We start from the raw sequence: 18,126 nt of genomic DNA, 5'->3' as shown, positions 1-18,126 counted from the left end.
GAATCAGCATTAGTTTTAAAAGAATATTTCACATTAAGCCAGTCTTTGATGTCCATAGCCCCTTTGTTGGGAAAATTGTGTACAGTACCTTTTGTTTTAGCTCTAATGTCACACCTAGTCGTTCCCTTTTCAGGGTTCGTTTCTCCGCTTTTGGTAGAACCATTTGCACCCATTTGGAAAACTCCTGGAGTATTAGCTGGATTAAACGTTGGACTACTCGTCTCCCTAGGATCGCCGACGTCTTCCAAGACGCCAATAAGCTCCCTCTGGTCGTCGTGGTGCAAGGCATTACTTCCGCTTCCTACTACGTGACGTGGAGCTAAGTTCCGGTAAATCCCTACCAGGGATTGGCTTAAAGGGGTTAGTAGGTCTATCAGTTCGGTGAGTTGTCCAATGAGTTTCTGACTTTGGCCCAGTTCGTCCGGCCCCCTGGATTCCCCAGGTACGATCGCCTCCATCTCTCCCACAGTAAAACAACCAGATAAAAGAAACGAAGTACTGCAAGCTTCTGCACAAAAACCAAGCAGTAAAAACAAGCAGATAGGAAATTCTGGTTGAATCGTACCAGTTTTATTATAAGTCCAGAAACACGAAGACGCACAATATCACAGCAACATGAACGCCAATTAATATCAATATCCACAAGCGTTTTCGTTTTGTATTAAAGACTTCATCAGATGAATGACAAATCCATTAGTGACCTGTTATATATAGTTCCATTAATTAAATAATCAATTAATCAAATAAAATTAATTAAAAATACTTAAAACCAAATTCTCATTGATAGTTATTATAAAACCATTCAGTATGTATATCAAATGTAAATTATAAATTACGCTAAAAATTCATTACAGATTATATATAAGTACCCTATTACCATTTTAAAAATTTCATTTAATATATTAAAAAATGTAGTAAAAAATAAATAAAAATGAATTTCATTCTGCATCCAGCCCCATTGTCTCTCAATTGATTACTGCCATCTCATGGCGAATCTAGGTAGTGCCTGTTTCATCTTTACAATTTGGCAGACCTTAATTTTAATAAAGGTTTGATGGAAATAAATTCATTTAAACCAGGGGGTGGTCTGCTTGTAGGGATACCTGCCACCATAATTCCCTAAATTCTATCGTGTCTTCCCAAGGACCACCTCTAATATTGGTTTTAATTTGTTCCAAAACCATGAATCCAAAAGCAGCTTCTGGACAATTTTTAAGGTTCTTAAAAAGTGCATTGTTTCTTTATTGACTGAAATTTCATATATGTGCTCGTATATCCTTCTCTTGAGCATTCTTTCAGTTTTTCCAATATAAAAGGAACCACATTTTTTACACACTGCTAAATAAATTATTCCTCTGGAATCACAATTGTGATAATCAGTACTATAAGCCCATCTTCTTCTACTTTCCAAATAGTATTTATCTATATTAAAAATATAAGGGCATTGTTTGCATCGGCCACATTTAAAGGTACCTTTTCTTCCTTTATTTTGTGGCCCTCCCTGCTTATTTTCCAACATACCTTTCATGTTAATTGAATTTTTATAGGTAATCTTCTGTAGTATGATGACAAAAGATAACCTCCCTCCCTCAACAATCTGAATTGAAAGAAGTACAGGATTTGTTGCACGCCACTGAGAAGGTGGGCAAACATACCTTACAATGTGGGTTTGATTCTTTGGAGGCCTCCTGCAGAGCAGTCACTGGATCAGTTATACATAGGCATGCTTGGTTAAAGGAACAAAGTCTGCCTGATCATGTTAAAGCAAAACTACTAGATGCTCCCTTACAGCAGGATGTTCTTTTTGGAGTTAAAGCAGAAGAAGTTTTAAAGAAATGGAAGATAAGGCGAAGTCAATGCAGACAGTCAAAGATTTCCTACAAGTACAAACCCCTCGCTTCAGCAGAAACTGGCCAACAAAAAATTGGTCCTTTCCTGCCACTGACAGACCTCAGAGGGGTAAATACAGGCGCCCAAGGGGCAGAGGACAACCACAAGCCCAGTATAAACCTCGCCAGTGAGGCACTTCAACCCAGAAGGGAGGAGAAGACAGGTCTCAACCCACCAGAAGCTAAACTCAATGACTTGCACCTCAGCTGGCCAGACAAAACTCTCGTCAGCCCCCTTGGGGGAAAAACTAACACTTTTTGCAGACAACTGGCACATGGTCACAAAGGACAAATGGGTCCTAGACATAATTTTACGAGGATACAGATTCCACTTTCACACCTTGCCAATGAAAAGAGGAATGCCAAACCTGCCACAAAATCAATGGGCAGAGGCACAAAAACAAATTACAGCTCTCATGGCCATGAGAGCCATTCAACAAGTACCGACTCGAGAGCAAGGCCAAGGATTTTACTCAAGGCTCTTTCTAGTACCCAGAAAGGACAATGCTTGGAGACCAATTCTGGACCTTTCAATTCTAAACACTTACAAGTTCCAAAATTCAAGATGCTAACACTACAGCAGCTACTTCCCATGTTGGGCAAGGAAGCATGGCTGGTAACGTTGGACCTCAAGGAGGCATACCTGCATGTCCCTATCAGACAAAGTTGCAGAAGATACCTCCGTTTCATTGCAGGTTCAACCCATTATCAATTCTCTGCACTGCCCTTTGGCTTATCTACTGCGCCCAGAGTTTTCACAAAATGCCTGGCACCAGTAATTGCATACTGCAGACAAAGAGGAATTCAAATATATCCATACCTGGACGGCTGCCTCATCCAAGCAGAAAGCAAAGACATTCTCTTACATCATCTGGCTTTTGTGAAGCATCTGCTAAATTGTCATGGGTACACAGTAAATGAAAAGAAGTCAAAACTAGTACCCTCACAAAAAATAAAATTCCTGGGTGCCAGCTTGGACACAACAGCCCAGAAGGCTTATCTTACACCAAACAAGCAACTACAGCTGACTCAATATTTCAAGACAGTGGCAACAAAGAACCAATTAACTGCAAGAAAAATTCTGCAGGCTTTGGTCTTCATGGCATCTTGCATTCTGATAATACCATTTGCAAAACTGCATATGAGGAAATTACAGTGGTACCTAAAAAGCGTATGGTCTCAACACAGCCACAGCTTGGACACAGTGATATCTCTCATTCCCTGCCTTCAACAGGAGTTTCTATGGTGGTCACAGGCATGTCACCTCAACAAGGGTCAGCCTTTCACCTTGCCCCCAACCAGGCAAACTATCACAGCAGATGCTTCAGACTATGCCTGGGGGGCACAGATGGCAGAACAATGCATTCAAGACCTATGGACTGCAGAGCAAAGAAAACTGCACATAAATCAAAAAGAGATGCTAGCTGCACAGAAAGCTCTGACAGTCTTCAAGGATCTACTACATCCAGGACAACTTGCAATAAAGACAGACACCACCACAGTAATGTGGTACATAAGCAAACAAGGGGGCACACATTCCTACCCTCTTTGCAGGCAAGAAATGACCTTATGGAACACAGCTCTGGCCTACCAAGTCCAGTTACAAGCTCAATTCCTGCCAGGACAGAAAAACACATTGGCAGACGACCTAAGCAGAAACATCAAAGATCCCCACGAGTGGAAACTAGACCCACAATTATTTACAATAACTAAAAAATGGGGCCTTCCAAATATAGACCTGTTTGCCAGTCCTCAAAACTACCAACTGACAAAATTTTGTACAAGGACATTCTACCATCAAGCTTGGAAAGTGGGCGCTCTCTCCTTCAGTTGGAAAAACCTGACAGCATATGCCTTTCCTCCACTAACTCTTCTCACGAAGGTTCTTTTGAAGGTCAAAAAGGAGAAACCACGACTGATTCTCATAGCCCCAGACTGGCCACGCCAGCACTGGTACCCGCTATTGAAGAATATGGCTCACAGCCCACCATGGATATTGCCTCAAATACCCCATTTGCTCACACAACAAAACAAGCAGATTCTACACAGCCAGCTCAAAACCTTAAACCGGGCTGCATGGCAAATCTATTAAAACATCCAACCAGCTCCTCTTTCACAAGCAGTTCTGGATGTTATTCTGGAAGCCAGGAGGCCAAGCACCAGGAAGGCTTACTCGGACAAATGGAAAAGTTTTTCTGCCTGGAACCAAGCTAAAGGCCAAGACACAACTCAGCCTCATATGCCTCACATTCTGCAGTATTTAGCTGAGATGTTGCACAAAGGACTTTCCTTCTCCTCAATTAAAATCCATGCTTGAGCTATTTCAGCTCACTACGACACGAATCCACCTTTATTTTCAAATCCTCTTCTAAGGCAGTTCCTCAGAGGGGCAAAAAACATTAGACCACCTAGAAGAGCTCCTACACCAACATGGGACCTCAACTTTGTTCTGGAAAAACTAACGTTACCTCCCTTTGAACCAGCTTTCTCTTCTCTGCAGGCCTTCAGTTCCTATCTTGGAAGACTGCCCTGCTCCTAGCAATAACTTCTGCTAGGAGAGTCTCAGAATTACAGGCACTAATGGCAGTGGAACCTTTCCTCATTTTTCATCAAGACAGAGTTTCTCTACAAACTAATCCTTCCTTCATGCCTAAGGTGGTTTCCAGTGTAGCTTTAAATCAAACCATCCACCTACCCACTTTCTTCCCCAATCCACAGAACAAAGGTGAGAGACTCTTGCATTCCTTGGACATTCACAGGCAGCTTCGTTACTACTTGGATAAAACTAAAGCTTTCAGAAAAACTGACCAGCTCTTTGTATCCTATGCTACAGCTTCTCAAGGGAGGGCTATATCCAAACAAACCATTTCTAAATGGATAGGCCATTGCATACGGTTCTGTTATACCCATCATGGGAAACCAGTTCCTCCTACCATTAGATCCCACTCTACCAGGGCAACAGCTACCTCTACAGCCTTTCTCGGGGGGGTTCCTACAAAAGAAATTTTAGAAGCTGCAACTTGGAGTTCTGTACACACCTTCACCAAACACCATCACTTACCTCTTTACTCGTCCAGGACGGGCTTCGCCACTGCAGTTCTGCAGGGCCTCATTGCCTCCACTAACCCTCTATGATACCTCCCCCCTACCTTAGCTTTGGGATTCAACCCAAGTGTGATGACTGCAGCAGGGTAACACGACGAACATAGTACAGTTTTGTACCTACCATAAATGCAGATGTTCGAGTGTTCACACTGCTGCAGTCCAGGTTACCCTCCCTCCATCCCCTCTGATCTACTGGCTAAATCTCTGCTATGCCTTACTGATGTATTTGCTTATAGCTGGAGGGATTTTGTGTTTGTGCAGTGTTCACACCATTTGGTACTAATTCTGATCACCCTTTTGGGGGCACCTGACTTCTGGGGCAAGAAAAACTGAAGAAAATGGCATCGGTTGCAATATATGTACCCCTGGCGCACTGACGTCAGGGATGAGGCGACAGCAACCGACGTCCGTTCAAGACTTTGGAAATCCGTCCGACTGCGGGACCGCCTGACGACAGGATAACCCAAGTGTGATGACTGCAGCAGGGTGAACACTCGAACATCTACATTTATGGTAGATACAAAACTGTACTTTCTATGTTCTCCCTTTGTGATCTTATTTTTTGAATTGTGAATTTTTCCATATCTGGTTGCTTTTGCCTGTATTTCTCTTCAAGTGTCTTTGGAGCAGCTTTTTTGTATTAATTAGTTTGACTTTCTCCTTTGAATAAATACTACATCATATCATATTTTTTTTTCCATGTCAATGTTTCTTTTTTATATCTTTCGTAAATCTCTTGATTTTGTTGTTTGTTTTCAGAGTTCCTCAGTACCTTCTTTTTCCAAACGGCCCAAAGATGTCCTTCAAGGATGCATCTGCAGTCATCACATATGGGTTGTCCTGCCTCAGGCAGCCCTTCGGTCGGCCGGATTCCAAAGTCTGGGTCCGGCGTCGGCTGATGTCGCCCTTTCCCCGACATCAGAGCGCCTGGGGTACAAAAGCGTCAGCCGACGCCATCTTCCTCAATCTTTCTTGCCGCATGGTGCCCGAAGCAGAAGCAGTTCGCAAGTGCCGGTCGGCCAGCTCCTGTAATTCAGCTAAACCGAAGACTTCAAAAGCTAAGTACCCCGTTGGGGACTCTTTCTTGCCTCAGCCGATGTCAGATAAAATTAATAATTGTTTAACTTGTGGGAAACAAATACCTCATAAGGATTTCCACTCTTACTGCCTACCTTGCCTAGGCCCAGACCACGACGTCTCGGCCTGTTCCGCCTGTGCTTCCTTCAACCGACGCACTCTAAGACGTCAGTCGGAGTTTGCAGAGGAATTTTTTGGGGCTAGTTTTGCTTACAAAATGCCGTCGGAGACTCCGACTTCACATTTAATAAAGAAACGGAAGGACAAGGACCGACACACGCGGTCCGCGGTTTCGGCTGAAACCACGGCCAGGCCTACCGTGAGTGTCTCGGTCTCAGCTGAAACCGAGTCCTTGGTACTTCCGTCCACCGAAACCATACAACCGACAACCTCGGCCCCAGAGGCCACTACTGTATCGGTTGTTGAATCTCCACTGGAATCTGGTGTCCAGGAACCTTCCGACACCATTCCCTTAGACAAAACTACACCAGCACGTGGTGCAGCCAGGCCTCCTGCATCCATGTCTATTAAGGCATTCTCTAGGGCCAAAGCTGCTAAACACTCAAAATCTATGCCTCCCAGGGTTATCCCCCAGGGACCCACTACAGGTTCTCAGATCCTTAGTCTAGCAGAGGACCTTATTTCACTCATTAGGGGCTCTCAACCTCATCCGGACAGGGCCTCTCAACCTCCTACAGAAAAAAGGCCCAGGGTTGAGCCCTCTGATCTCCTCTCCTCAGATGAGGCCTCTGATGGCTCTGCTCTCTCGGACTACCAGGAGGAGGCTTTTTCGGCCTACGAGGATTCTGCTGCAGAGGAATCTATCCCTTTGGCCTCCCCTCCTGAAGAACTGTCTTTGGGGAAACTCTGCACACTATGAGGGAGCATTTCCAATGGCAGGGCCAGGAATTCTCTGATTCCAGGAAGAGATTAAGGACCTTCTTGCATTTGCCTCAGCATAGACCTTTGGCTATTCCCCCTGTTTTGAATGTCATTGATGATGTGTACTCTTGAGTCTAGCACAACCCCTGACACTCTCCCTCCGACTCCTGCCAAACCAGATAGGTACTACAGGGTACCGGAATCACATCTTTTCCTTTACAAGGCCCACTCTGCTGACCCAGAAACTATTTCCCAGGGCCCTAAAGGGGTTGCAGCTGTCACTACAAAAAATCCACTCCCCTCTGAAAGGGAGTCCAGGGCTTTAGAGCGATGGGGTAAAAAAGTGCATACTTCTGCTACCCTTTCTATGAGTGCTTTAAACTGCCAATTTCATATGATACAGTACCAAGAGTATTTGTTAGATGAATTGCATAAAAAACTGTCTTCACCTGAACCCCTAGATCGCAAATCACTTCAGGATCTGGTACATAACTCTCAACAGGTTAGCAACCATTTCTTGCAGTGTGGTTATGATGCATTGGAAGCTTCATGTAGGTCAGCTATGACAGGTGCAGTCATACGTAGGCATGCTTGGCTGAAGGAACAATCTCTGCCAGACCATGTTAAAGCAAAGCTTCTGGATGCTCCACTGGAAAAGCAAAAGTTATTTGGCTCCACTGTTCAGGAGGTCTTAAAGAAATTTGAAGAAAAGGCAAAAACTGTACAAACAGTCAAAGATTTTATGCAAGTCCAACCACCAAGATTCAGTAGAAATTGGCCTTCCAAGAACTGGTCCTTTCCAGACACAGACAGATTTCAGAGAGGCAAGAACAGGCGTGCCAGAGGTAGAGGGCAAGCTAGAGGCTCCTACAGAGGACGTCAATGGCAGCCTCCCAACCAGAGAGGTAGTGCAGGGCCTACAACTGCTGCACAAGGACAGACTCAATGACTTTACTTTGACACCGCCAACCAGGGCTCAATTGGAAGCACCTTTGGGCGGAAATCTCTCCTTATTTTCAGAAAATTGGCACATTATTACAAGGGACAAATGGACACTACAAATAATAAACAAAGGATACAGGTTCCATTTCCACACATTACTGAAAAGAAAAGGCATGCCAGACCAGCCACCAAACCAAAGGGCAGAGGCTTTGAAACAAATCTCCAACTTAATGAAAATGAAAGCAATAGAAAAGGTTCCTCTCTCAGAACAAGGCCAAGGATTTTATTCCAGACTCTTCCTTGTTCCAAGAAAAGAAAAGCAATGGAGGCCTATTCTCGACTTGTCCGCACTAAATACTTATCTCATTGTGCCAAAATTCAAAATGCTGACTCTACAGCAACTCGTTCCCATGCTGGGCAAGGGGTCTTGTCTGGTAACTCTGGACCTCAAGGAGGCATACCTGCATGTCCCTATCAGACAAAGCTGCAGAAGACACCTCAGATTTCTTGCAGGTTCAGAGCACTATCAATTCTCAGCATTGCCCTTTGGCTTATCTACTGCGCCCAGAGTATTCACGAAATGCCTGGCATCAGTAATTGCACACTGCAGACTTCAGGGGATGCAAATATACCCGTATCTGGACGACTGCCTTATACAAGCGGACAGCCAACAAATTTTGGTAAAACACTTGAATTATGCCATCTACCTTCTTCAGGCCTTGGGATATACAGTCAACTTTCACAAGTCAAGACTTGTACCATCCCAAAGAATAACTTTTCTGGGTGCGGATCTAGACACAACCACCCAAATGGCTTTCCTCACAGAAGAAAAGCAAAACCAACTACCGGATTATTTTAAAAACCTGTCAAGACAAACTCAGCTGACTGCAAGGAAAATCCTGCAGGCCCTGGGTTACATGGCTTCTTGCATTCTTCCGATTCCTCAAGCAAGGCTACATATGAGGAAATTACAATGGTACCTAAGGAGTTTATGGACTCAGCACAGTCACAGCTTGGAAACTTTGATACCACTCATCCCATGCCTTCAAAGGGAATTTCTGTGGTGGGCTCAAGCAAGCCAGTCAAACAGGGGTCTGCCCTTCAGCAAACCAATAGCCAGCCAAACCATTACAACGGACGTTTCAGACCACGGATGGGGAGCGCACATGGAGGGAAGATGCATTCAAGAACTATGGTCACAAAAAGAGCTACGCATGCACATAAACCAAAAGGAAATGCTGGCAGTGATACATGCTATCAAGGCCTTCAAGTTATTTCTACATCAAGGCCACCTGCTAATAAGGACAGACAACACTACAGTTATGTGGTACATAAACAAGCAAGGAGGCACCCATTCCTACCCTCTTTGCAGACTGGTGATGAATCTATGGGAACTTTCCTTGACACTCAATATACAGCTGCAATCCCAGTTTGTACCAGGAAAGGACAATATACTGGCGGACAGCTTAAGCAGGAACATCATGGATGCACACGAATGGAGGCTGCACCCAGACATCTTCCATCAGATAACACAATCATGGGGGAGACCGGACATAGACCTCTTTGCCTCCCCACACAATCAACAGCTGGAGAAATTCTGCTCAAGGACATACCATCCACAAGCATGGAAAGTGGACGCCCTCTCTTTCAGCTGGAGAACTCTAACAGTGTATGCATTCCCACCTCTTCCACTAATGACCAAGGTCTTACTGAAGATCAGGGCAGAGCAGCCAAGATTGATTCTGATAGCTCCGGACTGGCCAAGACAGCACTGGTACCCATTGTTAAAGAGCATGTCATGGACGAAACCATGGCTTCTTCCACAATGGCCGCTTCTCCTGACACAGCACAATTACAAAACTCTGCATTCCAACCTGAAAACATTACAACTAGCTGCCTGGAAAATACCTTGATTCATCACCAGGATAAGCTATCCAAGAGAGTGAAGGATATCATCATGGAAGCTCACAGGCCTTCCACAAGAAAGGCATACTCAGCAAAATGGAAAAGATTTCACACCTGGAGCACCTCAAAGGGCCTAGATGCAACAGTTATGAACATGGCACATATCCTGGAATATTTGGCAGAAATGCTCCACAATGGCCTGTCTTACTCTTCCATTAAAATTCATGCTTCAGCAATTTCAGCAGAGTACAATACTGATCCACCTGTCTTCTCTCATTCTCTCCTAAGACAGTTTCTACGAGGAATTAAAAACATTAATCCCCAAGGAATCCACCAGTACCTACTTGGGACCTTAACTTCGTGTTGGAAAAACTAACACTGCCTCCCTTTGAACCAGCAGCATCTGCAGAACTACAGTTCCTGTCTTGGAAGACTGCTTTCCTTCTGGCCATAACCTCAGCAAGAAGAGTATCTGAGTTACAGGCCCTCATGGCAGTACAGCCATTCCTTATCTTTCATCAAGACAGAGTCTCTTTGAGAACCAATCCTTCATTTATGCCAAAGGTGGTATCCAGGGTCTCCTTAAACCAAGCTATTCACCTGCCTACCTTCTTTCCAAATCCACAAAACAAAGGGGAAAATCTTCTGCACACTCTGGACATACAGTTGCGCTACTACTTGGACAGAACTAAAAGTAACAGAAAAACTGACCAGCTGTTTGTAGCATATGCTGCTGGTGCACAAGGAAAGGCAATTTCAAAACAGACAGTCTCAAAATGGATAGGAAACTGCATTCGCTTTTGTTACTCCTTTCATGGAAAAACTGTGCCAGCTAACATTAGACCTCATTCCACCAGAGCCACCGCCACCTCCACAGCCTTCTTAAGAGGGGTGGCTACCAAGAACATTTTAGAAGCTGCTACATGGAGCTCCGTGCATACATTTTCCAAGCATTACAATTTACCTCTATATTCCAGATCCAGAGCAGGCTTTGCTACAGCAGTCCTGCAGGGCATTTTAGCTACACCATCCTTTACATAGATCCTCCACCCCCAGATTGGCTATGGTATTCTGCCCATATGTGATGATTGCAGATGCATCCTTGAAGGAAATAGTACAGTTTTGTACCTACCATAAATGTAGATGTCCGATAGGTATGCATCTGCAGTCAGGTTTACCCTCCCTCCTTCCCCTCTGTGGTATTTCTTGGGTACTTATCCCTCTCATAGCTTGCTATATATATATATATATATATATATATATATATATATATATATATATATTTTTTTTTTTTTTTATGCATATATATATTTCTGTTCATGTTTGGAATTTATTGCATTCCTCCAAATTTAGCCTTCCTTAGAGGGCACCTGGCATCTGGGGCAAGAAAAACTGAGGAAGATGGCGTCGGCTGACGCTTTTGTACCCCAGGCGCTCTGACGTTGGGGAAAGTGCGACATCAGCCGACGCCGGACCCAGACTTTGGAATCCGGCCGACCGAAGGGCTGCCTGAGGCAGGACAACCCACATGTGATGATTGCAGATGCATACCTATCGGACATCTACATTTATGGTAGGTACAAAACTGTACTTTTCTTGGTCTGTATAATGTATTTTCATGAATCTTTTGTATTGGTGAACACAAATTTGCATTTAATGCTTTTGATAGTTTTTCTTGTGCAAGTATTTTCTTTCCATTAATTTCTCTCGTGAATATCTTTTATCTGGAAATTCGGGACTTCTTGCATAATAGTAACAATACATAATTTCTTTCTTACCCTCAAAGTCCACTCTAACATCTTCTTGGCTCCTTTTTGGCCAGTTAGTTTTTGTGAACTACTATTTCCTTCTACAACATGAGGTCTTCATCCCCCCAAGCCTGGTCTAACCCCATTGAAGGAATGTTTCCATGTCTTCAGGATTCTACACTGTCTTTTTTCCAGTCCTGGCACCAGTGTGCCTAACAGGATTGGGCATTTTTTTTTTTATTCTAGGACTTGTGCACCCAGCTGTCTTTTTTATTTTTAACCTACTTCTGTCTATGATTTATGCTACATAAAATACAGTCTATATATCAGTGTCATCTTGATGAGATTTTGTAAAAACAGTGTCCACCTTATGAAGGTACTTACCAAGACTTAAGGAATAATTCAGTTCCAGCAATTCTAGTCTCCTTTACTTGCTGATTTTATCATCTCTCCGTCTGGATCTTACAGACCTTTCTCCAGCCTGCAGAAGGGAGTCCGTAATAACATGTTAGGTATCTATCACCTCAGGGAGTGTTCAGGTTCATGCAGAGTTAAACCTGTTGTGTTCCGACTACCTGTACTGTACATTTAGTTTCTCTCAGAACCTTTTGTTCAGACATCAGAAACATGGATGACACTTTTTGGAAGGTGGAAACCTCTTAGAAATTTGACAAGCTTTTTGACTATCAGTATTTTAAGTACCTTGTATCCACCTCAGAAATGTTTTTATCAGTGCAGTTCATGAATACTTCATTCAGGTTCATAGGTAGGTAACCTGTCAGTCACCATTATAAGCCTAGCGAATAAACAGAGGTCAGAATCCAAGCCCTGCACGTTTTACTTGCGAGATAAAGACCTTAACCATTATGTAACCCTTCTCCCCTTGTATGAAAAGCTTGGCTTGCTTATTAAATATGTGTATTGTTACTGCAGTTGTAGTGATGACTTTTAGAGGATAGTAGTACATTTCCTCAAAAGCATTCCAATCCCTACAGGTTTAATTCCTTAATGTTGATGTAAAACTAAAGAACAGTAAGATTTAGATCATCTGCTGATTTTTCATCTGTTGGAACTTAATGCAGGATATTACTAAGCAAAAAGAATCTGAAGAGTTACTTTTAGCTCATCAGTGTGTTTGAGTACATTTTGGAAGTTCTGTTGTTTCTGAAAATGGATAAATCGGGTCCATAATATACACAACCATTTTTTTCTCACTCTGCCAAACATTGGTAAAGTTGTGCCTCTGATAAATAATTCTGTCTTGCTGTATGCTTACTTAGAATGAAGACATTGCTGCATATGCTCTGCTGGCTTTTCAAAATGCTGAAATGTAAACTAAATGCGTAGAGTTTATACTGCACCATCATTTGGCTTGTGTCTGAAGTTTACTTCAAGTCATATAAAGAGTATTGAAAAGGTTCACCCATTGTTTTCAGTTTCAGAAGGATATTCAGTTTTATAACTGAGCTCATAAACTCTTTTAAAGCCATTGCTTGTCTTTACATCTGCATAGGGAAGTACTAAAACAAAGACAGATAACGGTCCAACAGCCTGTTTGAAGCTTGATAAAATATTTATTTTTGCTTTTTGCTTTCTTTCCCTGTAGGTGTCCTTTTGTCATCAGTTGTGTCTTCAGATCCTAAAAAGTCTCCTTTCTTGCTTGTGCTAGATGCCAAAACATTCAAAGAAGTTGCACGGGCATCTGTAAAGGCAGATATTTTTCTAGATCTCCACGGCATCTTTGTGTCTGAGGCTGACCTGCCTAGAAATATCAGTAAAGAAACATGAAGACTAAAAGTATTATTCTTTGAAAAACAGTCAGAACCTCATGTTTGTTGACTATTTTATGTGTAATTTTCGTATCCTGTCCTGTATGTACCTCTTGCTGCCTTCTTTACTTTTATTGCATCTCATGTGTTTACCTGAGCATGTATTGTCGAACCTTTGATGACTTCAAGCAGGATTGCTTGTGCTTTCTTCCATTCTCTGTCTGTCTGTATCATGGAACAAAACTGATTTTGCAAGGTAATGTACTACTTTGCAAGTGACACGTCAGATGCAGGGAAACAGTAAGGATGGGCAAGTGTTGTCAGTGACATTTTTCTGAGCATACATACAAGTGTTGTGTATTACAAGTTGTTGGTTTTCCCTTTTTTAGTGCAATGACTAGTCCTAGAGGGCAGATCTCAGTAACTTCTTAAGAGCATGTAAAATTATATTTGATAAAAACTTATTGGCACATCACTTGGAAATCTGCCTGATGAAGGCAGTCAGGATAGGTATTTTCTGTGATGTTGGGCAAAGAAAGAAAGATTAATTTACCTGCTGGCAGTCAAAAAGAATTCATAGAACTGTGCATAGTACACAAGCTGGAGAAATATTTTTGTTAACAAATGGAAATGATAATGCTGTATTTTATGGCCTGATTTAGTCTATATAAATATATATATATATATATATATATATATATATATATATATAAAACACGCACACACTCATATGGGACTGTAAAATAACGAGAGAACATCATACTGAAACTGTTCCTAGTATGAACTATTTCGAAGTTAGCTTTTCTAATCTAAAGTGTTTTTGTGTGGGTTCTCTTCCCTGTGTGTATATGTAATAGTCACTGCAGCTGTCTCATTTTGTTTCAGAGGTTCTGATTTTTATAATTCTGTCTTTTGATGTTGAATCTTAAGAAATCTAAGTTCTGCTGCTAATTATATTTATAGAAAGGACCGTATGTGACTGTACATAATTTGCTGTACAATGCATTTATTTATATAATACAATAAGAGACACACAGGAATACTCTTCTGCTTATAAATCATTTAAACATTTTTTACAGTTAAAATGTTTAAACTTAAAAGCCAAGACTCTTTATTCCTCAGTTTGGACCAATATTCATAGGTAGTGTTAGACAAGGAGTTCATTTTCAGATATGAATTTTGTATGAAATTCAAATAACTGCCTTGATAATTAACCTTGTGCTGCTATTACCAGTGGATAATTGATAAGGATTAATTACATTTCTTTTTGAGATCCTTGCTGTAAGTTGCTTTTTGATTGACACATTACAGTTAGAAATGTTTCTGCCTGTAAATGTGCACAGAGAGGCACTTGTACATAACTGCAACTAAGTCACACTTAAGTATTTTATTGTAAGTCAGCAAAAGGTCATACTAAAAGACGCGTTTAATTCTAAGAGAGTATGGCACAGCCATAAAACTACTATTTCCTTAGTCCCTACTGTACATTACAGTTTTCTTTAAAATACATTTAATTGCTTTGGCAAATCATTTCATTTCAGTCAAAAAATAAAGTGTTGAAATGCATTAAACATATTTTATTTTACCTTCTGCTTGGGAATAATGGCTATGACATGGTGTCACACTGCAGTGGTATTGGACATTAATTGCCTATGTTGTTATGCCTTGATAATTATGAAAACATTACCTTCTTGAATTTCAGAGATTTTTCTATACAACGTACAAGGCTGTTAGTCTCCAACCCTCAACATTTCATTAAGATAATTTTCCACCAAAAGAACCTCAGTGCCACTTCAGTTTATTTACTTCCCACTTCTTAGACAGTCTTGAATTAACAGTTGTCTAAATATGTCTTTTTGTTTTAGTAAATTGAAATAGCACCATGCTAAGTATGCCACAGTGGTGCAGTGGATAACATTGTCGCCTCACAACAAGAGGCTCTCCAGTTTGATTTTCGGCTGGAGTTCCTTCTGTGTGGAGTCTGCATGTCCTCCCTGCGATTGACTGAATGTTAAAAGTCGTGCAGGTAGGTGCATGTGTCTGTGTGTGTGCCTTCTCTGAAGGTCGGGCACCAGGCTCGCAACTTGGCACAGTAAAAATCCACTGCCAATTATAAGCGGACCAGTGATCCGCTGTGGTGACTCCTAACTGGGAGAAGCCAAAAGACCATGCTAAGTAATAGAAACACTCTTTCAACAGACTGAAACCCAGAAAATTACCAGTGAATAATTGATAAGGATTAATTACATTTTTTTTGAGATCCTTGCTGTACGTTGCTTTTTGATCAAAACATTACAGTTAGAAATGTTTTTGCCTGTAAATGGGTAGTAAAAACTAATAGAAATTATATTGTTTTATATAATTTTAGGACACAACAAACCAATGTGGAATGTAGTGTAGAATTTAGTCAACCGAAACACATGTGCTGACATAGGTTTAGACAAATTAACTCCACAACTGACATTTTACTACTCCCTTGTTTCCACTTTAGCAAATTTACTCCCTATTTACATGTAGTTACATCTGGCTTCTAGAGGCAGTGTACAGCTGAGCAGATATTGACTGCAAGCTCTTATAAGTACTGGTTAGTATGTGTCTTAACTTGGAGTTCATATGTCAGGTACTCATAAAATGTGTTGCAGCTTCAAAAAAAAAAGAACTTGAAAAGTAGATTTTGCAATACTCTAGTGCTGCTGCAAAATAGTTTTTTCTAATTAACAATAATCACACCACAAACTGTCATTAGTATGCAAAAATGTACATACTAATTGGACAGACAATTAGATGTTCATTTAAACTGAGCACACCTCAAGGAAAACTGAAACCATACACAAAAGAATAGTAAAACATCATAAATCTCTGCAGGTGTTGCTGCTGAAAATAAAAACTACAGATAACCATATTCTCTGCACCACTAAACAGAGAAACTGATGTCAAACACCAGTAAAACTTAACCAAAAATTCAACAACTCACTCAAGCAAGTCAGAATCAAGCAAATGTGCTAATATAATCAGCTGGATACATATGTAGTCCTGACGACTTAAAAAATGTGGCAGAAACTGCATTTTTAAAAATATTTGTATTTATTTTTTATATACATTTGCAAGCACATTAATAAAGTAAAAACAAATAACTATTTACATGAGCACCACCATCCATTTTTACTATGTACTTCGCTAGGATTGATTAAACAGCCAAACAGTATGAAGTGATAATAGAGTGTAGATTAAGATTTTTCTATTAGTAAGTTCAGGTTTACTCACTAATGGTATTCTGCTGTCATTTTGTTTATTTTCAGTTTAATAGTAGACATTTTATTTTGGTACACAACAGCCACAGTATTTATGCATTCTGTAAATGACATTGTAACCTCATTTTTCAAAGTTTTTGTGATTATTTTCCTGGCCGTTTTTAATAAGCTCCACAACAGTGGGAAGTGAGACTTGGACACACATCCAGCACCAACATTTTAGTTAGTATAAATTTGTCACACCACAATGCTTTTAGAAAGCATTTTTTTTCCCCCATAGGGATGTAGAACTTTGCAATCAAAACCAAATTCCTGCCAGTATGGTTTGATTTAAGAGTTTACACTTTAAACAATGAACACCTTCCTTTTTGTTTATCATTTCAGTTTTATATGAAGCGACAAATAATCTATGTAGAAGTTTCCATGAGAATAATCTCCAAAATAAAGATTATATATTTTTAAGATACTAAAATATTTTTATCTGTTGTAGTTAACATTGAGAATTGTATTTTACAAACATAATCCCAATAGTTATCTTTGATACAAAATGTATAGCTTGGCAGAAATGATATGCAAGCATAAACACATAATGCCCTGTGCAGTGTTCATCAGTCAGATATGCCTAGATGATACAAGAGGTAGAGGGAGATTAAAGACCCTTCATACAATTACATCAAAAAAGGTAAGACATTTATTTTTTAATAATGTCGTGTAACAGTAACTTATGGCCTTTTGTGAACAGTTTGCACTGTTTGATCGGCCAGACTTTGCCCTTTTCATCAAACTATGCCGTTCTGTACAAAACCTTGAATTACCCCATGCCCACCCAAGGATTACTGATAAAATATCATTATAGTTTTCATATACATACAGACTGTTGTATATACATATACTTGCAGTATAAAGTTCTACTGTATATAGGTTGTTAAATAATTTTAGAGACAAGAAGCACATTTGTGTTAATATCAACTGTTGTTTAAATGTATTTCATATGTTTTAAAGTTTTTCTGATTAAAACTGAATATGACTAGAAATCATTCAGTGTCACTGTATTTTTCTAGAAAGCATTTTGAGATTATACAGTTTAAAGAAATCCGTACAGGACAATTCCATTAACCTAAATTTCTTCCTTTTTTTGCAAGATCTCGTGACACTTATTTGAAGGAAGTTTCTAAAATGCATGTTTCACTTTCCATGAAAATAAAGATGTGCTTCCACATGAAAAAAGAATGTTTGTATATAGCATTACACTCATTATTGCACCAAACAACGGTTGTATGTTCACATAATCAAAACTTTAACAGTTATGATGTTTGTCCAACATAGGACCCAATACATGTGTAAATAACCCATTGCAAAGTACTGGTTATTAGATGTCTAATGTCAAAATTTTGAAAAACAAAGCTTTTATTTAAATCCTGCTGAAATATTTAAGTTACACTTATTGTGACCTGTATGATGCATTTTTGTACTTCTCTGTTTTTTGTCCATGCTTTAACCAAAAAAGTTATCCGTTTACATTTTTTTTTTTAGTTTTTTGTGGGGCCTTCATCTTGTA

The 18,126-nt window shown here is 40.5% G+C and overlaps 1 protein-coding gene across 1 annotated transcript in view; it reads left to right on the top strand.

Annotated features, from left to right (window-relative positions):
* Positions 1-17,602, top strand: part of BCO1 (beta-carotene oxygenase 1) — a 433,849-nt gene extending 416,247 nt beyond the window's left edge. Inside the window, exon 11 of the mRNA XM_044081793.1 lies at positions 13,155-17,602. Within this exon, the coding sequence (XP_043937728.1) occupies positions 13,155-13,336 (182 nt within the window). The 3' untranslated portion in view covers positions 13,337-17,602. The remainder of the gene's footprint in view (positions 1-13,154) is intronic.
* Positions 17,603-18,126: the final 524 nt, after the last annotated feature.

The sequence above is a fragment of the Protopterus annectens genome, chromosome 8.part1 (assembly GCF_019279795.1).
Source record: "Protopterus annectens isolate FY-2018-M chromosome 8.part1, PAN1.0, whole genome shotgun sequence".
Lineage (NCBI taxonomy): Eukaryota > Metazoa > Chordata > Ceratodontiformes > Protopteridae > Protopterus > Protopterus annectens.
This window is presented reverse-complemented; position numbering and strand designations above follow the sequence as displayed.